This window comes from Stenella coeruleoalba (genome assembly GCF_951394435.1).
Source record: "Stenella coeruleoalba genome assembly, chromosome: 2".
Classification (NCBI taxonomy): domain Eukaryota; kingdom Metazoa; phylum Chordata; class Mammalia; order Artiodactyla; family Delphinidae; genus Stenella; species Stenella coeruleoalba.
In genome coordinates this window covers 75614876-75636313 of record NC_137147.1, presented here as the reverse complement: position 1 = coordinate 75636313, position 21438 = coordinate 75614876, and the positions used below count along the sequence as shown (strand labels likewise).

Sequence of the window (21438 nt, the reverse complement as noted above, 5' to 3'; positions counted from 1 at the left end):
AGAGAAGGCAGCCCCGACTCCCGGACTCCCCAGATAATTGTCTCCTCTCCTTGAGCCTCTTTTTTGCCACAGGTTATAAGGGGAAGGCATCCAATTGTTCCATTTCATCTGGAAGAGCAGTGGTAAGGAAGAAGAGTCTAACTAGAAAGCATAAATCCTTTCAGCAAATGCAACCCAGTCTGAGCAACACGCCAGCCTCCACCCTGACTGTCCTCTCCCCTAAGTAGCCCTGGGGCTCTGTCATTTGAAGCCAGGAAATCCAAGGGCCTGGGGAAAAGAATATTCATAGATTCCCAGTGAAGAAGTGTCCCTCAGAGTCAGTTGGAAGGAAGGCAAGAGGGCCTGAGGATGGAAGGCAGCAAGAGCAGGAACTGAGATCCGAGGAGAAGAATTGGTGCTGACTGCATAAGTGACGCTGCTCCCTCCAATGCCCTCCCAGCTTCCATGAAGAAAACTCCTAACCCCCTAGTCCTCTGCTCCTTCCATCACGAGAGCCAGAACTTCGGTCTCAAGACGTTTTTGGTCACAGTCCGCACTTGGGGACAGCTCTCTAAATGCCTCATCAACCTCGTGCACTGCAGGCTGGGTCACCCTCGTGCTCAGCCAAGTCTTTGCTTTTCCATTAGTTGGTTCTTTCAGCCTGACCACTCAGCCCTGATGGGCCTTCTTCCTCCCGGATTCAGGGCTCCCCCTGTGACTCAGACCCTGTTCTGATCTGCCACAGGCCCTTAGACAAGAATCATTATCCCTCATCTGGAAAATTGAAGTAAAAGATAGATACACTTTCACTTATGATGCATGGTGCATAGCACTTGCTAAGCAGATCTTTACCGAATGAAAGGCGAAAGGAGAGTGCCTGAGTCCCTAAGCCCGGGCACCTCAGCCATCTAGCCATTCACAGCACGGTGGGGTGATAACAGGGCTTCTCCTATTCATAGAGCTCTCCAGGGTCTCCCAGATTCCCTATGCTGGCATCTACATGACCACTGCTAGAGAGTGCTTTCTCATATGTCTAAATGCCTTTGGGACCAATGTACTGCAGTTGTGACCCCATTCAGCTTGTTCTTGTTTTGGAGGAGATGGAATATAAAAACAAACTACATGTTGACTCTTCTTAGTGTTGCAAAACTTTTTCTTCCCCAGGCACTCTCCTTTAACTTTTCCTTTAGGTTATAATTCTCAGGCTTTCAATCTTCCCATCTCACTCTTGGCAATGCTGGTGAGCAGGATTAAGTCCATTCTTCTCTGGAGACAGTTAGTGTGTATTCCCATCACTTTCTCCTATACTGTGGCCTGACTCTCTACTCTGCCAAGGCACCAGGGGCCCCATGCCAGATGGAGCTGCCATGGGAAAGGGAAAGGATCAGTAGGTCTGGCCTGTCTTGTGCCCTGTGGCTCCAGCTGCCAGTCTCTCCTACCCAAGAAGTCATCTCTGCTTCTTATTAGGGGCTCAGGGAACACTGAAGTCCTGCATTGTGTTAAAGAGACCCAGGGAATGCAGCTCATGCTTGCCAGCTGCTACTACAGGGGAGTTTGTAGCCAAGGTGGCATGATTTGCCTGTGTCTATCCCAGGGAAGTGAAGGGATGAATATGTACCTCTAGGCAGAAAATAAAAACCAGAGTCAAGGGAAAGACACTAAACGTGTAAAAAGTTTTTCTAATGTCAGCCTTGAGAATGGTTGAATAACTTTCTGAAATCACTTCCAGGCCTATCCTCTAGCCAAGCTGAACCATGGACAGCCACCTCCAGGTCTTATTCTGGCTCTGCCTGGAACATCCTTCCCCACGTGGTTTTCTAGGGTAATTATTTATCCTCCCAGATTCAGTGTGGTGTCATCTGCTGCAGGAAACCTTCCCTGTCCCCTGTCACACACTCACCAGACCTGCAGTTAGGCCCCCATCTTCCCCGTTCATCTTTGTATTATTATTATCTGATTATTGGTATGTTTTCCCCCAGCCGACCGTCAGTTCCTGAAGGGCACAGTATGCAACACCAGTCTCTGATGTCTCTGCCTAGAATGTTGTCATTTGGAAGGGACTCTATAAATGTTTACAGAATAACAAAATTGGGATCAATGGATCAAAGAACACAAACAATTCTTTTGGCTCTTGATATATTGCAAACTGCCCTCCAAAACGTTAACACCTATTTATAATGCCATCTGCTGTGGAATATAAGTTCCACTGCAACCTTGCTTTTTTAATAGGAGAAACTGTGCCCTAATGCTTTCTTTGGGGGCGGGGGTATTTTGGGCCGTGCCAGGCGGCATGCGGGGATCTTAGTTCCCTGACCAGGGATCAGACCCGTGCCCTCTGCAGTGGAAGTGCGGAGTCTTAACCACTGGCCCATCAGGGAAGTCCCCATCCTAATGTTTTAACATGCATTTCTTTACTAGTGAGATTAAATAGTTTCCCCAATGTTTATTTCACTAATCATAATCCTCTATTGTGAACTGTCTCTTTATATCTTAGCAATCATTTTCTGACAGCTTGCCAAGGCTACAGCCAAATTTCTTTCTCCCCTTAAGCAAGGAGCCACAGGCCCAACCTTGCAGTTGAATGAAGGACTTGTTTCCTAAGCTCTGAGGATCCATATCAACATGGCCCAGAAGGGCAGCTTACAACCTAAGTTTGCTACAAGGCCCGAGACAGGTAAGATTCTCCACGTTACAGATTTTATTTTCTTGGTAGGAGCTACAGATAAGAATTACAGTCTGACAGTTTTCAGCAGATGCCTAAAATTTATGGAAATGCGCAAGTCTGTAAAAAAAAGATCCATCCCATCTATCCCTTGAAATTTGCCAAGTCTGTTCTCTAGAACTTCTTCCCTTAAACCTCTAGATAGAGAGGGAAAGCAGGAGTAGGCAGCAGGTGGTTTTGCCAGAGCACGGGTCAAGGACATGCCCACGCTGAAAACTTCTTAGCCAGCTTTGCAGTCAGCGGGTTAAGTTGTTGCGATATAAATTTGAAAGGCAAAGTCTTTTTCACCAAAAAATGTGGCCTGAGATCCTATTCTATCCCTATACCTCTCTGGCATGAGGGAGGCCTCTCCCATTTCCTCTGAAACATAGTTATGTAAAGCACGTTGTCACCATGGTGACAATGACTTTTCACGGTCCATGCTAACTAGAGAGCATTAGGGCAAATTTCTGGGGACTGTCTCAAGCCACACGATGTGCTTCGCACACTCTCAGCCACCATTCAGGCTGTGAAGCCTGCTGCAGTTCATTTCAAGGTTCACATGTACGGCTAGTCCCCATTTTAGGCCAGAGCTCTTTATCCCTTGATCTCTGAAGAAACAGGGTTCTTTCAATCAGAACTCTGGGTCCAGCCTTCATGGCTCAAGTAGAAACTACCCTCCTTAGGTGCATACAAAGTCAACTTGAGAGCTCATCTGTATTCTGTTTAGAAAACATTTCTAAACTAGTCTCTTCCTGGCTGACAATTCTAACCTTTTCCTGCCCTGAAAACATTCTCTTCTTTTTTAAAAGTTCACCAACCATAGAGCATCCAGAGAGCCAGCAACACATCTCTTTCAGGAACTCATCCAATTCACTCAAAAAATTTTTTGATCAGATGCTTATTAGGAATCTGCTATGACTATATGCCTGGCTTTGCCTAAGTGCTGAAGATATAGCCAGAACTACCCTTAGGCCCAAGACAGGAGAGCCCCTTCCCTGGGCCTCACATTTGAGGAAGCCCCACAAGTAACTAATGTAGACATATAAATAATGAATTTACTAAACAACAGATGTGCCTCTGTTACTTGGGATCCAGTGCAACTTATCATCCTAAACTTCTGCTTTCGGGACTGACATGGCTCTAATCCAGGCGAAACACTTTTCCACATCTCTTACCCAGATCCTTAAAGGTGACTATGTCGAGTGACAAGACTCCTTATAGATTGTGCCTCTTCCAGGATAGGAGACAGGCACTGCTTCCAAATACAGGAAGGACTAGGCAGCAGAAGCATATAGGAAAAAAAAAAAAAAGACAAATTTGTCAAATTCTTCCTCTCAGAGAGCATGACTGCAGTGCATTTTTATACTATGATGTAACATGGTACAAAGCACCTATTTCTTTTTTCCCTTCATGTTCCAATGCACAGTTCTGAAGGTACTCAAAAATTAGCACCATATCCCCAATAGTTGTACACGGCAGCTGAGGCACAGTTTGCAATAGCCAACAATGTCTTTACTCTTAAATTTGTATATGTAGGTTTGGACAATATGTGTGAACTTGATATGAATTCTTTATCTATGCATCTAGATAATGCTTTAAGAAATGGTAAAAATCACAATGTAAGTTATAGTACTTTATATAATAAAATAGTCCTTAATATTTAATGTGATCATGTTAATTTAACATATGCAAGCCCATTACAGTGTGAGAACACGGTATATAAAACTACCAATTCATTTCCAAATCTAAGTATTGCTTTAAGGACGGTATTAACAATACCAGTTGCTACGGACTTAACAGAGCAAAATATTTTCAAATTACATTAATTTTTAAAAACTAATAACTACAATGATTCAAGAACGACTGGCTCATTTGACATCAATTGCTGTCCAAAGAACATAAATTATGTAGAAATCTGGACTGTAACAACACAGTGATTTTGCTGAAATGAGGGCAAAAAAAATTTTTCAGCTGTGCCTTTAGAAGGTCGATCTGTCTGCCCTGCTTCCTTTAAACAGAAGACGTCCCACACACCATCGATTCTCTGCTGCTTTCAACTCCAGTGATCTTGCCCAGACTTTGGAAGGAGAAATTGGAAGGGACATGATTATATGGAAGTTAGAGAGCTATTTCTGGTACAGAGGGTTTGTATGACTATAGAGAGGAGGCTTGAGGAGAAGCACATTAGATTCCGAGGCTCTTCACATGTTTCTGGGTCACTGATGCTATCAGCATTTGAGGTCAGTGCGCAGAGGCTGGAGATTTCAAGCACGGGTGGGTCATGCATTTTTTGCCCCCTCCCATCCCAGGGGCCTGTAGATTCCCCTATAGCCTCCTCTGCTTTCAGCCATACTTTCAATGACCATTTCCTTTTCTTTTCCCAAGATCCTTACCAAACAGGACTGGAACCATCTTTAGCTTGAACCATATTGTATCGAGAGCTAGAACAGAGCTAGAGAATGCTTCATAGACAGAACATCAGGATCAGAAAAAGGAAAAATCTTGATCATTTTCGAAAGCTCTGAATCCCCAGCAAGGAGCCAGAGAGGGCTCTAAGGAAAGAGAAGATGAACAGAAGTGATTTCTGAATGAGCTGGAAATGAGGAAGAATGGAATAAGAACCATAGGACAGGAGGGAGAGCTGAGTTAGTTGGGGCGTGGTAACTAGAAACCAATTCAGGATTGACTCAGGAAGGGACCTGGGAGCTGGGGAAAGTTAGGAAGAACCATGCCAACCACAGGGGGGCACTGAATCCCCATGGGCTAACCTGGAGTGTGCAGGACCAGCAAAGTAGAGAGGTCAGTCAAGGACAGCAAAGCCCTTCTCCCTTGCTCCCAGCAGACAGCATCTCTCCCTCTACCTAACTCTTGGGTTTCTTATAGATGCAGAGGCATCTGTAGGAGAGAGACACACACAGTCACCACCCATTTCACACACATCCTCCATGACAAACACACACACACACACACACACGCTCTCTCCTATGTACACACAACTGTAATTTACTCCCTCTTCCGAAGATTACCCTGCTAACAGTGTTATCTTTTTAGGCAAATGTACCGAGAGGACCTGCCTTCCCTTCCATAACGAGCGACAGCAGCTATTGCCGGTCAAGGCTGTGAGTTCTTTGCCTTTTCCTCATGTTTATCTAGGAGCTGTTTGGTCCACTGAGTCCAATGATGCTGTTTCTTTTCTTTAGTGTGGCATTTAAGCACTGCTTGCTGCCTGCCCTGTGTGTGGTTAGCCTCCCCGTTCCTGGCCATCATAGAGCCACCTGCTGTTGATCAAAGAAGTTTGATGATTTCTGGAAATTACTGGTAATCATGAGACAAACTCTCCTTTTTGTTATAAAAGCAACTTGCCCCTTCTACTCAGGGAGCTAGCACTTTTTTCCCCCATCTTCTCCCTTGTGCACAAGCTAGCTCTTTTTTTTTAATATAAATTTATTTATTTATTTAATTTATTTTAGGCTGTGTGGGGTCTTTGTTGCTGCACTCGGGCTTTCTCTAGTTGTGGTGAGCGGAGGCTACTGCCGTGGCTTCTCTTGTTGCAGAGCACGGGCTCTAGGCACGCTGGCTTTGGTAGTTGCGGCACGTGGGCTCAGTAGTTGTGGCTCACCAGCTCTGAAGCGCAGGCTCACTAGTTGTGGTGCACGGGCTTAGCTGTTCTGCGGCATGTGGGATCTTCCCGGACCAGGGCTCGAGCCTGTGTCCCCTGCGTTGGCAGGTGGATTCTTAACCACTGCGCCACCAGGGAAGCCCCTGACATTTCTGAGTGTCTTTGATGTGACAAGCGCTATTCTAAGTGCTGTGCGTATAGTGAGCAAACAGACAGGTGCCTGCATTTTAGAAATTTTGTCCCCATGATGCCAAAACTCAACGTCTCTGTACTCCAGTGCCGAATCAAATCTTGGAGACAGAGTATTGGGTGAAGTAGAGAAGGATAGCTTTATCACTTTGCCAGGCAAAGGGGGACACAGTGGGCTCCTGTCCTTGAAAACTATGTGTCCCAACCCGGGAGGATTGGAGGAGAAGTTTTATAGCAACGGTTCAAGGGTGGGGTCTCTGACAAGGTCAGGGGTGAGCAGGGCCTGCGTTCCCTTCATCTTGTCTCAGGTGGTCGGTCCCCTAATCTGGATGAGCTTCTCTGGTCTTTTAATCTGGCCTCAGGTGGTTTCTTGGCTGCCGTTCCCTTGATTAGCAACTGTTTGAATCTGCCCTTTGGAACTCAGGGAAGGTCCTGGAGGCTGGAGTCTTGCCTACAAGAAACGGGACGAAAAAGGCCTCCGTGCCCAGGAGCCCCACAGGGCATCACTTGGTTTCATTATGCTTCTGTTTACCTCATTGACCTCTCTTATGATAGATGTTCACTATAATTAACTTATTTGACAATTATTTATCAAGCATCTACTATGCACTAGTCCTTTTTTTTTTTTTTTTTTTTTTTTGCGGTACGTGGACCTCTCACTGTTGCGGCCTCTCCCGCTGCGGCCTCTCCCGCTGCGGAGCACAGGCTCCAGACGCGCAGGCTCAGTGGCCATGGCTCACGGGTCCAGCCGCTCCGCAGCATGTGGGATCCTCCCGGACCAGGGCATGAACCCGTGTCCCCTGCATCGGCAGGCGGACTCTCAACCACTGTGCCACCAAGGAAGCCCCACTAGTTCTTACTAACATGCAGATAGATGAGACACAGTACCTGCCCTCAAGGGACTTAGAGTTCTATAGGAGCTACCAAACTATTTAAAAAAAAGTTTTAAATGTGCAAGGAACAAAAAGAAAGGAATAGGAATTGTTCCAAGGAAGGCTCCACAGAGTAGTTGACACTTAAATTGAGACTTGAAATGGGTGTAGCTGTTCACAAGTGGACAGGTCCCAATATGGTACACAGTTGAGAGAGGGTAGATGACCCGGGAAAGGCATAACCTCCAGGTCTGTGCCCCTGGCCTTTTGCATGAGTGCCACGAGCCTCAGGCTATACGATCCCTACGGCTGAAATGCACATGAACGGAAGGAGCAGATGGGTGACCTCAGGAGGCTGAAGCCATTGCTGGGGACGGGAGGAGCTACAGTGGGACAGGGGCAGTTTTGGGGATTGCCACAGACAGAGAAATGAGAAGGAAGCCTTGATATTAATCAGGAACATGTAGAGGTCTGCGAGATTGGTGGGGTTTAACGAACCCATCCTGAGAACAAGCCGTCAGGCACTTGGGCAGCCTGTACACAACGGCCATGCACTCAGAGAGGAGGGGCTGGGTGCTTTCTGCAGGGACAAGTTGATTAGACCACGATAAATGATACCAATAAAGGAGGAAATTAGGCCACTGAGAAAGAAGGGGGACATCAGACAGAAGTTCTTTATTCTGTCAGTGATCTTTCATCACCATGAACGCATGGGATAATCGGTTAATTTAGAGATTCATCCATCTCTTCCTCTTTTTTGGCAAAAGGAAACTATACGTAGAGAACTAATGAAGGGAGAGTCAACATTTATCCTTAGTAATCCAGTAGAGCAGCTCACAGCCCTTCCCTGCAGCTCTATAATAGTGACTCTGAATCTCTGTGTCTGCGTTTTGAATGCATTTAGTTCTTCTCTATTCTTTTTTATTGGCTGCGCCGCATGGCTTGTGAGACCTTAGCTCCCCAACCAGGAATCGACCCCGCACACCCTCGGCAATGAAAGCACAGCATCCTAACCACTGGACTGCCAGGGAGTTCCCTCTATTCTTACTACTTATGATAAATGAACATGTGTTCAGAATTTGTCATTACTTAACACAGTTTGTTGCGTGGCTGCTGATGTCAGAACTGTTAGCATGTCTCCTCCAGGGAGAGCATCATTCAACTTCTCTTTGTCTAGTGATGAGGCTCATTACATCCCTCTTTCCTCTGCAGGAGGACCTCAGAACCTCAGAGACACCCTCCTCACTTAAAGGTTCACTGTGGAGAGAGAGTTGGTCACCTGAGATTTTGCTGCTGCTGCCCCTGCTTGGGTTGGATCTTGCATAACTCCTTGTGGTGAGCTGATCCACATTTCATTCCAGGGATGGTCTGCAGTCACTGATGTCTCTTTCTTTAAGAAATTGGAGGTTTCTCTTTATCATTTTCCTGAGGCCATACCAATTCTAGGACAGGAAATCTATTCCCTGGAGAATCCCCTGTTGACCCTGCGGCTGACTCTTCTATTATGTATGTCTTCTCTTTCTATCTCTTCATCAGCATCTCACACACACTCACTTCACCTCAGCCACACCGGGCTCTGTAGGCACCTAAAAGATGCCAAGCCTTTGCCTGCCTCTGGACTTCTGCACTTTCTGTTCTTTCTGCCTGAAATGTTCTTTTCTATGACATCAGGTTTCAGTTTAAATTTCCCTTCATCAGTGATTCTTTCCTGACCACCCTGTCTAGAGTCCTTGTCTTTGTTCCTTCAGGTTGCTACAACAAACTTCCAAAGACTTCCAAACTTACAAACAACAGAAATTCATTTCTCACCGTTCTGAAGGTTGGGAAGTCCGAGATCAAGGCTCCAGCACATTTGGTGTCTGGTGAGAGCCACTTCCTGGTTCATAGATGGCTCTCTTTGTCCTCACATAGTAGAAAGGGCCAGGGACCTCTCTGAAAGCTCTTTTATTTATTTATTTCTAATTATTAGTTAATTAGTTAATTAATATTTTGGCTGCGTTGGGTCTTTGTTGCTGCACGCAGGCTTTCTCTAGTTGCGGTGAGCAGGGGCTACTCTTCGTTGCGGTGCGCAGGCTTCTCATTGCAATGGCTTCTCTTGTTGCAGAGCACGGGCTCTAGGCACATGGGCTTCAGTAGTTGTGGCACGCAGGCTCAGTAGTTGTGGCACACGGGCTTAGTTGCTCCGTGGCATGTGGGAATCTTCCCGGACCAGGGCTCGAACCCGTTTCCCCTGCATTGGCAGGCGGATTCTTAACCACTGTGCCATCAGGGAAGTCCCTGTAATTGGGTATTGTTAGCGGATCTTCACACATATTTGTGCTTTTGCTTAATAGACTTTCAGACTATTAGAGAATGTTAATCCAGGAGATCCTGATTTTTATTCGAGTTTCTAGACCTCTTTTTTAGAGAAGTGTAGGAGCATCTGACTTCATGATCGTGCACAATTAGTGAGAGCAAAGAGATGCATCCTAAGGGTGCTCACTTTCCAAATGATTCCCAATTTTCATAGAAATATTCCATAATTTTATATAATTAGCTTACTTTCCAACTGTTAACAAAGATCTGTAGCAGAGTAACGTCTAATTTTTGTCAACAGAGTAGCTCTCAGGAGCATTGCCACTCGGTAGAAACTTCCCCATTCCCACTTCTTTGAGACTGAGGAAAACATGCTCAGTCATCATACAAACCAGCCCTTTTTCTCAGTTCACCTTCACCTGCTCCCCGTAACACACACACACACACACACACACACACACACACACACACACTAAAGACCTCCTTTAATTTAGACCAGGAGAAAAAGCTGATGGTCCCAATGCATGGACCCCTCTATCTTTGCAGAAACTCTAACATTGGGATTCAAGGTGAATCTAATGTTACACCCTTCAGGATATAATAATAACTTCCTGTTCTCCCTATTCTGGTTCCTGGGGTGGGAAGAGCACAGAAATTTTCTAGTTAGAAAATTAAAGAATATACGCAAACAGGATATTTTGCTGAGACACGAATTTTTCTTTCTTTTTCTGTACGTTCCTCATTCCCCTAGTTCCAAGTAGGAGCCACACCCTTTGTATTTCCTTGGTTCAGGGATATCCGCAGAGTGGAAGGCAGGAAGTGTTTAAAGCCAAACTTAAGCTTTTTGGGGTTTTTTTGCTTTTTTTTTAAGCTTGCTGTTTTTTGAGAAGCCTGACTTCAGTGAAAAGAAACAGTCTCTTAGAAAGTATGGGGACGTTGAGATTGGAGAGAGGCTTTGACATCAAAGTTGGAGGAGAGGAATGATCACATAGGGAAGGCAGCTTGGGTGAACCTAGGAAGGCTGACACCAGGCACAGGTGATCCTGACCTCCTTGAAAATCCCCATGTCCTCAAACAGAAGCAGCTCAGATACTGTTTCTGGGTGCCCTCTGGCCAGAGGAAGGGGAGCCACAAACGGGTCCTGCTGGAAGAACAGCAACGTGGCTCAGGCCACCCCAGTGCTGGCCAGTTTTCATACTCAGGGCTAGAGAAGGAGGGGTAGGCAGGAGTCTGGCACGTCCACCTCACTGAGTGCTGGCAGAGGGGGCTCTCCCCTCTGTTATTGCATTTTCTTTTTCGAGACGAGATCAAGGCCTAGTGTGCAAAACATTCTCATCAAAGATGCAAATTCAAGTGTGGTTTCTTTTCTTTTTATTTCATGCCCATCTCCCTAACCGCAGGCTATATCTCAACTCATTTTGCTAGAGGTTCTGCTCTGCATTTCTTCCTTACTCTTTGATTTTATCTCTTTTTTTTTTTTTTTAAATTCTTTATTTATTTGGCTGTGTTGGATCTTAGTTGCGGCATGTGGGTTCTCTTAGTTGTGGCCCACAGGCTCTAGAAAGCAGGCTTAGTAGTTCCAGCACACAGGTTTAGTTGACCCGAGGCATGTGGGATCTTAGTTCCCAGACCAGGGATCGAACACACGTCCCCTGCATTGGAAGGCAGATTCTTAACCACTGTGCCACCAGGGAAGTCCCAAGGAAAGAAATTTTAAACCAAGAATTTTACTTTTAATTTGGAGGCAGTTTGACTCTTTGACATTTATTAGAAGGGTAAATAAATTACATGATCAGAGATTCTGCTTCAGAAAATAAACATACTACTTCATGGAGAACAAAACCCAGTATTTTAGAGTTATAACTCAAAACTTCCAAAGCTATTTCCATGCACTATTCCCAGGAGTTTCACATACTGTCATGTAATTACAGTTTCCAATGTCCTTCATTTCTGTGTAGGTTTCTATTTCCATTTGGTGTCATTTTTCCTCTGTCTTAAGGACTTCCTTCAGGCAATGAATTCTTTTAGCTCTGTATGTCTGAAAAAGTCTTTGTTTAATACATCTAATAAAACGACAGCTCTCATAAGTTTTATCAATTTTAAAAGGTATAAATAGAATGTCAGATAGAAATAAGATGTCTAAAGAGATGCTGTAAATATTAACAAAAGAATATGAACAACTTTGTGCCAATATATTTAAGCACTTTAGATGAAATGGATAAATTCCTAGGGGGAAAAAAAACTTGCCAAAATGATCTCAAGAAGAACTAGGGATATCACTTATATGTGGAATCCAAAAAAATAATATGAATGAATGTATATGCAAAATAGAAACAGACTCACAGGTATAGAAAAAAATTTGTGGTTACTAAAGGTGAAAGGGAAGGGAGTAAGGACAAATTAGGGGTATGGGATTAACAGATACCAACTACTATGTATAAAATAGGTAAGCAATAGCACAGGGAATGATAGCCATTATCTTGTAATAACCTATAATGGAGTATAATCTGCAAAACTACTGAATCACTATGCTGTACACCTGAAACTAATATAATATTGTAAATCGACTATACTTCAATTAAAAAAAAAAGAACTAGAAAACTCAGCATCTCTATAACCATTAAAGAAATTGAAATAGAAGTTAAAAATAGTCTCAGAAAATATCAGGGCCAGACAGCCTTACAGATGAGTTCTGTAAATAATAAAAGAACATATAATTCCAATTACAGAAAATAAAGAGGGAATATTCCTCAACTCATTTATGAAGGCTAACATAGAATCTGGATACCAAGATCAAACAAGATATTTCCAAAAACAAATTTCAGACCAATTTCATTCATGAACATAAATGCAAAAAACAAAAACAAAAAAAGACAAAAAAACCCTTAAATATTAGCAAGCTAAATTCAGTGATTAAAAACAGAAAATTTAGCATAACTAAAATGAGTTTATCCCAAAGTTGGTTTAATATTCTGAAATCAATTAATGCAATTCACTGATTCAGAGAGAAATACTATATGATTTTATCATTAGATGAAGACAAATCTTCAATAAAATTCACAGTCCATTCAAGAGTGGAAACTAGGAGTAGAAGGGAAGGAAACTTTCCCAACCTGAAAGTGAAAGTCTACAGATCTCCACAGCACCAACAGGATCTACCACAATGGCCCTTTAACGTTTTACTGAAAACTTTTTTATAGCAAGCATTAAGTGTGGAAGGTCACAAACGACTGTAACACAACTACAGCTCCTGGCTTCAGAGGAGAAGATGAAAATAAGAGTATCAAGTTCTGTCACCATTATTCCAGGAGGGTAAAATCCCCAGTTTACTCCATGAGCACCAGCCAATCAGTCCATGGATGGCTGCCCTAGAGTCAGGTGCCCTCTTGGATTCAAAGCCCCGTCACCATTTTGATGGAGTCTCAGAAAACATGGTCATTTATGGCTGCTCCTTCTTGTGGGTAGAAAAACTTCCTTCAGAAGAGGATTGTATATATATATGTATATATATATATTTTTTTTACACACGCACACACATATATATGTATATATATATATGTATGTATATAATGGATTCCAAGAAAGAAATAGGCTCTTTTTTTTCCAGTGCAGCCAAACTGCAAAGCTTATAACACAAGTAGGTGCTCTGTACAGATCTTATTTCCTCTATACCTGCGGTGCTAGAATGTAAATCTGTAGGCAAGTTAAATACTAAAGAGTACGAGAGCGTGAAAGTTACGGTAAACTCAGAAATCTGTTTTTTTGAAAGTTAGGCTGTATTTACGCTGGCTGAATTTTCCGTTTAATCACCTGTTATCCTCCATTCCCGTGTCGGTAACCAAGAAACTTCCCACCCATCTCTCCCTGTCTTGAGAGGAACCCGGAAAGCAGCTCTGGTCTCCGTTTGGCCCGGGGTCTCAGGTGGCGCAGCGCCGCCTGCGGGCCAGTTGAGGCGGCGCCGGCGAGAGACGCCGAAGGGACCGTGTGGCGTGGGAGTCGCCCGGCTCCGTGCCACCTCTCCTCCAGGTAGCGGCTCTTTCCCGTGCTGTGTCCCCCCGCATCAGGGGTCTGTTTCTATAAAGGAAGCGGGTTTCCCTTACGGGAGTCGTCCCAAATCCCCTCCGCAGGAGCCCACTGGGGAGAAGGGAGCCGAAGGTCCCGCAGGAGGACCCTGCGAGGCGGGCCACTCGGGGCTGAACAGGGCCAGCGCCATCGGGAGTTCTTATTAGAGCAGCTCGTGGGCAAATCAGCCCAGCCAGCACGGCTTGTGTAGCCGCTCCGGGGGAGCAAGGCTTTTCCAGAGGTAGATTCCCTTTGCGAGGTAGCAGGGCTTTCTCCCCAACTCCCCAGCCCCATCTTGTCCTACACCCCAAAAACCGACTCCATGGCAGGAGTGTGGGGTGGAGTGTGGAGTTAGGGTCGGGGGAGAAGCTGTGAGAGAGATGCTCGTGACTGGGAACAATGAGGGATCCAGATGCAAGAGAAGAAGCGTTTCCAGGGAAGACTTCGGCAGGGCTTCAAAGATCTGGAGGTGTAGGGCGCAAGTCACTCGGCTTCCCACGTCGGGGCTGGGAGAAGACTAGCCGTCCAGGTGAACAGGGGCCCCCTCCTCACAGCCCACGCGGATGGGCCTGGTGGAGTCCTTCTTATGGCAGTGGCAGTGCGGGGGCCGGGTCCCTGCTTTGGCAAAGCAGTCAGTGACGCTGACATTGTGAGTACCGTTGTGGCAGCTTTGCAAGGAGCGGCTGCTGGTACAGGGCACAGATGGAGCTCTGCAGAAATCTGCTCTGGTGGCCAAATCCTCGTGAATGAAGGGCTTGATCTGCTTGCATCCGCCCCTCCGGATCAGCCACCGTCCCCTCATCATCACGTCACAGTATCGGTGGTGTCCTCCAGGGACTCATGACCTGGGGTTGTCTGTACGCCGTCTTGAGAAGGGCAGGCCTGGAGTGAAGACACTTGGCCCCAGGAGGAGGAGGAGAAGAAGGGTCCACATCAGATTCATGTTCCCTGTGAAAGCAGGTCGAGGAAGAATGGGGTCAGGGAGCAGGCTGTGGTCCCTTGCCCGCAAGATACCTATTGTATTTCTAAGAAGTCTCGGCCCAAACACTTCATGTCCCCACTGGCCCCTATCTACACTTCTTGTACTCACAGCAACTACTGTTCTCACATTCTCCTTCCACCTCACACCCCTTCTTTTCGGGTAAGAAGTGGGAAGAGAAGAGAAGGACTTGGGAAGAAAGGAGGTGCCTACCACCGACTCACCCCTTTACAGGCCTGACATACAAAGGTATTTTCAAACTCCGAAGTGATTTTTGCTCCTCACTTGAGTAGTTAAACGAAAAAAGTGTTTGCATCTATCAGCCACCTGATTCCACAGCCTATGAATGAAGCAGGTGTCCCTGCCAAACCTTTTCTACAGTGGGTGAGCTCACTACAAATCTATATGCCTTGCATCTTAGAAAATATTTCCACTTCCTTAAATACCTATGCCTGTTTTAAATGCTGTTAGAAAGAAAATGGAAGCATTTCAGTTCTAAGGGAGTAGACTTCATGTTTCTCCCACAGATTCCTCTGCCTCAGAATAAACATTCCTAGCTCCTCAGGGCTTCCCTGATGGCGCAGTGGTTAAGACACTGTGCTCCCAATGCAGGGGGCCCAGGTTTGATCCCTGGTCAGGGAACTAGATCCCATATGCCACAATTAAGGAACCTGCATGCTGCAGTAAGACCCAGCATCTTACTTATAAATAAATAAGTACTCTGAAAAAAATTCTTGGCTCTTCTATGTATAGGGCCTGTCATCATGAAACTTCCCAACTAGTGCCCAGGGAGTCTGAGTAAAGACTGAGTGTATATTCTGACTCTTTTACTGAATAACTGGGAGTCCCAGGGCAGGGTTTTTGCAGAGCAGATGACATCCACAGAGATACATATGTCCCTTTCAGTGGTGGATACTCCTAGCAGAAATGGAACCTCCGTTGCCTTCCCTCCTTCCTCTAATCCTATAGGAATTACATTGTGGATATTTTCTTCCCAGACCTTAAGGGGCAGGCCATATGGAAAACTCTCAGGTCTGTCAATGGTCTTAAACAGATTGCCTAGTAGGACTAATTTCATGTTTACTATTTCACACCCACAGTCTTTACCAGCATCACACAGAGTACCTATGACATCACCACACATATGAAGAAAAAAACCTGCAGTTTGGTGACTGTCAGTAGCTTGCTATTGTTGGAGGCGGGCAAATCACCTCATCCTTATACTCTAAAGTGAAGGTTATAGACTAAAGATCTTTTTCACCCCAATCATTCTCTTTCACTCCCTAACTAAGCATTACTTGTGTGTATGAGTCCATGTGTGATTTTCTGTGTGTACATATTGTTTTGGACATGTTCAGGTAAGCAGAAATATTTTGTTTGCAAGTTGGGTTTCCATCTGAGAACTGTTAATCCAATTAAATCTAATTTTTCTTTTAAAAAGTTGTTGATGAATCTAGGCAAAAAAAAAATCAATCACTTTTATGTAAAGATTATATTCTTTCTGTCTTCACAATTTAAACTGTGAATGTTCTTATTATGGGAGAAGCTGCCTGAGACTTGGGTCTGCATTTCAGCAAGGGAAGGGAAGAAATCAGTACATATGCCTTTCCAGAGCTCCAAAATCAGTTATGTTAGGGGCCCTGCTAATGAAGGTGGCGGCAGGGGCACATACAGTCAATCAACAAGTTGTAATAGAAGTAGATTTCATAGGTCTTATCTTGATAGGTCTCCCTGGCAGATAGGCCTCAAAAGCCTTTTGTCTGATTAGGCAACAGAGCAAAAGCTGACTGACAGCGGGCAGGAAACTAAGTTGAGATCTAATAACTAGATCTCAATATCCTTTATAATTGGCCAAGAAAAGAGGAACTGCCTTTTTTGGAACTTCACTCTGCTTAGCTCTTCTTGTTTAATTCACACAGTAGTTCTAACAAGTGTATGTGTCATTATTTATAGGTTTCACAATTTCGTGTGTTCATGGCCCTGCATAACTGGCCATTGGGCTTAAAGTATCCGACCCTTTGGCCAAGTGGTACATATAGGGTCTCACTTCTCAGAATTAGAAGAGCTCGGATTCAAATCAAGGTCCTTTATCTGACCTTAACTTTTTGAAGAGGGTATGTGGCAGGCCGCAGGACAAGCAAAGATTTAGAAATGTATTCAACATGAAAAAAACTTGTCTTTCTATTGAGGGAAAAGTTATCTTTATAGTGAGAGACTAACCTAGTCGTCTGAAAACAACCAAGAGGAAAAAGCACATTACCTAAAATTATTAGTTGTGGTTAGTGGCAGTTACTGAATGATATGTAGATTAGCCAACAAAAATTTCTATGAAGAGATTTAGTGTAAGGTAAATATGCATAGAGGAAAGCTATGTACGAACCGATCAGGAAAAGCATAGAAGGTGTGCTCCGAATACAATTTTAAAGGTGGAGCATGGTTGCAGATTGGGCGTGACATTGGGTGAGTCTCTTCTCAGGACGCTTGTGATAAGCGTGACGGGCAGTATCTGAGTGAACAGACAGGATGTGATCAGTAGGTAGGAGTAGAGTGCGTGAAAACCCCTGAACTATTGCCACCTTCAACAGAGGAGGGAACTACTCAGCTCTAGTTGATCCCTTGTGGTAATGGAGACAGTGCACCGACAACATCTCCCGATTTTTAAAGATAAGACAGGAATGCAAATTTTTATGTGAACTCTCCCAATTTGAAGTGTTAATATTCCAAAACCCAATGTTAAAAGTAAAACTATATGCTGATCAAGAACAGGTTTTTGAGCCAGATGCACTCCCTGTGACTGCAGTGTATGATTTTTAGTTCATATTATAGACACTTGAGTACAGATCCTTCTACCCAGTGTGGCTGTCGGTATCACAGAAGGGCTAAACTACACCTAATTCATTTTTACATCCTCATCTCTCTTGAAAATGCTTTCCACAAAATATACATGAAAAAAAAAAGACAACTTACTTCATGGTAAAAGATATTAATGCCTTTTAGGCAGAACAGGATTTCAGGCAGAATCCTATTAGCACTGCACTGAGTCCTATCCAGGTCACCATTATGTCCATGTTTACATAACGACGTCAGTGGTAAAATAATTGCATTTCCACATGACAGAAATATAAAAAGGTGGTTTAAAAAAATGTGCATTAATTTTCTTGGAGAGTTGTACAGTACCATTTGAGGACCTAATCCAGTTTTCTTTTTCTTAATTTTATTTATTTGTTTGTTTGTTTGTTTATTGGCTGCATCAGGTCTTCGTTGCTGTACGCGGGCTTTCTCTAGTTGCAGCGAGAGGGCGCCACTGCGCCATCAGGGAAGCCCCAGTTTTCTAACTGAGAGGTTAGACCAGGGATTTAATATCTCTTATCTGGAGACCTTTCCTACCTTGATACACTCTCCCTGTCTGTACAATGTCCCACACCATCTTCTTAGCCTAGAATGCTCATTTATTCCCTAAGTCCCTAAACTCTGCTTATCCTTTATGGGCCAGCTCAAATGGACATTTCTTTTGGAAGCCTTTCTTATCCCATGAGGCCAAGTAAGACCCTTCATCCTCAGCGCCCCCATAAAACCATCTTCACACAGTGTTATTACCTCTATCACATTGTAATCAAATTATAGGCCTACAGTTATTTTCCTCTGCTTCTCTGAGAACCAAGAGTATGTTTCATGCATCAAGTTACATACTATGACTTCCATAATTTCAGGAATACAGTGTCCTATCCACTGATGCTCATTTTACAAATTAAATTGTTTTTTCCTGTTAACATCAAGAAATGAAATGTAAAAAAAAAAGAAATGAAATGTAAAAAAAAAAGAAATGAAATGTACTAGTAAGATAAATGACAACTCTAGGACAGACTGTTTTGTAGAAAATAGCGCAGATTGAAAAGAACACAGGAATTCAAGCTCTAGCTTGGAATCCCTTACATGACACCAAATGTTCATTCTCTGGCAGATTTTACAGACTTTCTTCAGGGTGTTTTTAGGTCATGCTATTTCACAGGAAGTGAAGGCAAAAACCGGGCCAGGGTAAAAACAAGAGAAAGTGAATTCAATGCATAGGAAGCAGAAAAAAAAAAAGACAACAGCAATTACAAAAAAAATCATAGATTCGTCACAAACTAATTACTGATAGGATTTTGAGCAGTGAGAAATTCAGAGCTCAAGTTTCCAGCACAGGGAAGTGAGGAGATAAAGAACATTTGGGTGAGAAGGAACCAGGGTGATTACTAAAATGAAAGGGGGGCCTGGGTTCCTCTGGTGCAAACAAGCCTCCTGGCTCTATTTGTTCTGAGTACCGGGCCTGCCTTCATGTACTTCAGTCTTTCAATGTGTTGCCCCCAAGTTGAGTTATAAAATCTATAGCCCATTCTGGGACTTCCCTAGTGGCGCAGTGGTTAAGAATCCGCCTGCCAACGCAGGGGACACAGGTTCGAGCCCAGGTCCGGGAAGATCCCACTTGCTGCAGAGCAACTAAGCCCATGTGCCACAACTACTGAGCCTGAGCTCTAGAGCCCGTGAGCCACAACTCTTGAGCTCTTGTGCCACAACTACTGAAGCCCACGTGCCTAGAGCACATGCTCCGCAACAAAAGAAGCCACCGCAATGAGAAGCCCGTGCACCGCAACGAAGAGTAGCCCCTGCTCGCTGCAACTAGAGAAAGCCCGCACGCAGCAACAATGACCCAACGCAGCCAAATAAATAAATAAAAATAAAAAATCTATGGCCATTCTGCAGCCAGTGATATTTTTCATTTAGGAAATCCAGACCCAGTGGCAGAGCTCTGTCCTGCACAGGATGCCTGGAATTAGATTTGTTACAACAGAAGCAGCAGTGGTTCATCCCTGGGTATGCACTGATCAGCAAATGATAAAACAAAGGGCTCATTGCATAGGTGGACCATGTCCTAATCTGTGCGTTTCTTCATGTCCTAGATTCAGAACCCTCCTTGTTCTGCTAGCCCCACCCACAGGGGCTGCTCTATATCTCCAGACCCAAGAACTGGGGGGATACCAGCTGCCCCTGAGCGCCAGGCCCACCAGCTGGATCTGTTCTCACAGGAGCCACAGCAGAGATACTGGGTAAGACAATGAGCCCCAGAGCTGGAACAGGAGAGACAGCAATGAAGCAGCAACTGGGGGAGCGGTGAGCTGAAGTTAGTGCCCAGGACACATGACAGACTTTGGGGAGCGGAGGGGAAAGGAGCTAGAACCACAGTGACAGCAGGGGGCCTGCAGGGTGAGTGAGGAGGGAGTGGGTTATTTGTGGGCCGGGATACAGAAGATACCCTTCTTTTCACAGGGAACATGGTTCCAAGACAGCAGAATGCCCAGCTTCCTCTCTTTTTGCTGCTGGGGCTCTTGGGAGTGGTGATCTCACTCCACGCCCAATTAACCCCGGCTCAGAGGTTTCAGATTCAGCACCTAAATATGCCCCACCGTCGATGCGATGATGCAATGCGGGTGGTTAACCGTTACAGAAGGGCATGCAAAGGTGAAAATACTTTTCTCCACACAACGTTTGCTTCCGTAGCTCGTGTTTGTCACACCAGAAATGTACCCTGCCCTAGCTCAGGGGAGACGAATTGTCATAGAAGCCGACATCGAGTGCCTGTAACCTACTGCAACCTCACAAGATATGCACGCGATTATAGGAACTGCCGTTATAGACAGAGAAGTAATCGGAAGATCTACATCATTGCGTGTGGAAACAGATTACCACAGGACAATGCCAGGTACCCCCTGGTTCCAGTTCACTTGGATGGCATCGTCTAAACTCTGGGCCAAAACTTTGGGCCATGCTCATTTGCCAAGCGCCACAGTCCTGTCCCACCATCCACCCCAGAGATCAGCATCAGTCCTCATCTCACCAGCCTCCAGGTCCCTTTAAGTTTGCTCAGCTGAAGCTCCTTGTGCACGCACAGTAAACTTTACAGAATTACCTACAAGGCTCCATGTGTCTGTTTGTGCTCTTCTGTCATGTAGTTACATTCTCGTCTAGAGGCTTTTCCCCTTCTTCTAATCTGAGATTTGTGGGAAATCGACGTGAGGATAAGAGGCTCCTTGTGTCATGAAGTTGTGCAGACTTTTCCTTCTCTCTGCTTTAGGCCAGGAAGCTGCGGCTTCCACTCACAGCGGCCTATTTCATTACCAGGAGGCAAAGAGCCCCCAGTAAGTAGAAACAAATGTATTTGATTCTGATTTAAGAACCATGCATTTTATGATAAAGAGAACGATACGGTGTAAAAACAAAAAGAAAGGGGAAAATGCCGTAATTGTGATAAGACCAAAAGAAAGAAGCAAATTTTAGCCGCATAGATTTGTTTTTAAATAAGCATATCAAATCTTCAGATATTAATGGTTATCCTAGGGGTGGATCCAGAGTTTGAGTCTAATGTGGAATGAGACAAATTGTTCAGGTAGTATATGGACAGATTCCAGTACTACCTGGAGAAGAGGTGAAACTCTTTCCTGGCGATTTCTGTGTCCTGGAGAAGGGAGCAGCTGGTCATCTGGTAGCAGAAGGTAAGGAAGGAGACATGGAATTGGGATCTCTCCCGAGGATGAATCAGTGGCTTGTTCACATTCAGGTCAGGAAGGGGCACAGGTTCCAGGATTACAGATATGTAGACAGACAGAAAAGGGGGCGGATAATGAAAGCCCCTACTCTGCCTCCATCACAAGGCTGCACTCAGGAATCAGTGAGGAACAGGAAGGGAAAGCTCTTTGTAAAC

At 44.7% G+C, this 21438-nt stretch overlaps 1 protein-coding gene across 1 annotated transcript; it reads left to right on the top strand.

Moving 5' to 3' along the window:
- Nucleotides 1–20011: 20011 nt before the first annotated feature.
- Nucleotides 20012–21186, top strand: LOC307183037 (eosinophil cationic protein-like; the record flags this gene model as incomplete). The annotated part of the gene is made up of 1 exon (XM_079914940.1): nucleotides 20012–21186. One exon carries the CDS (start codon nucleotides 20012–20014, stop codon nucleotides 20477–20479), a length of 468 nt encoding a protein of 155 aa, XP_079771066.1. The 3' UTR covers nucleotides 20480–21186.
- Nucleotides 21187–21438: the final 252 nt, after the last annotated feature.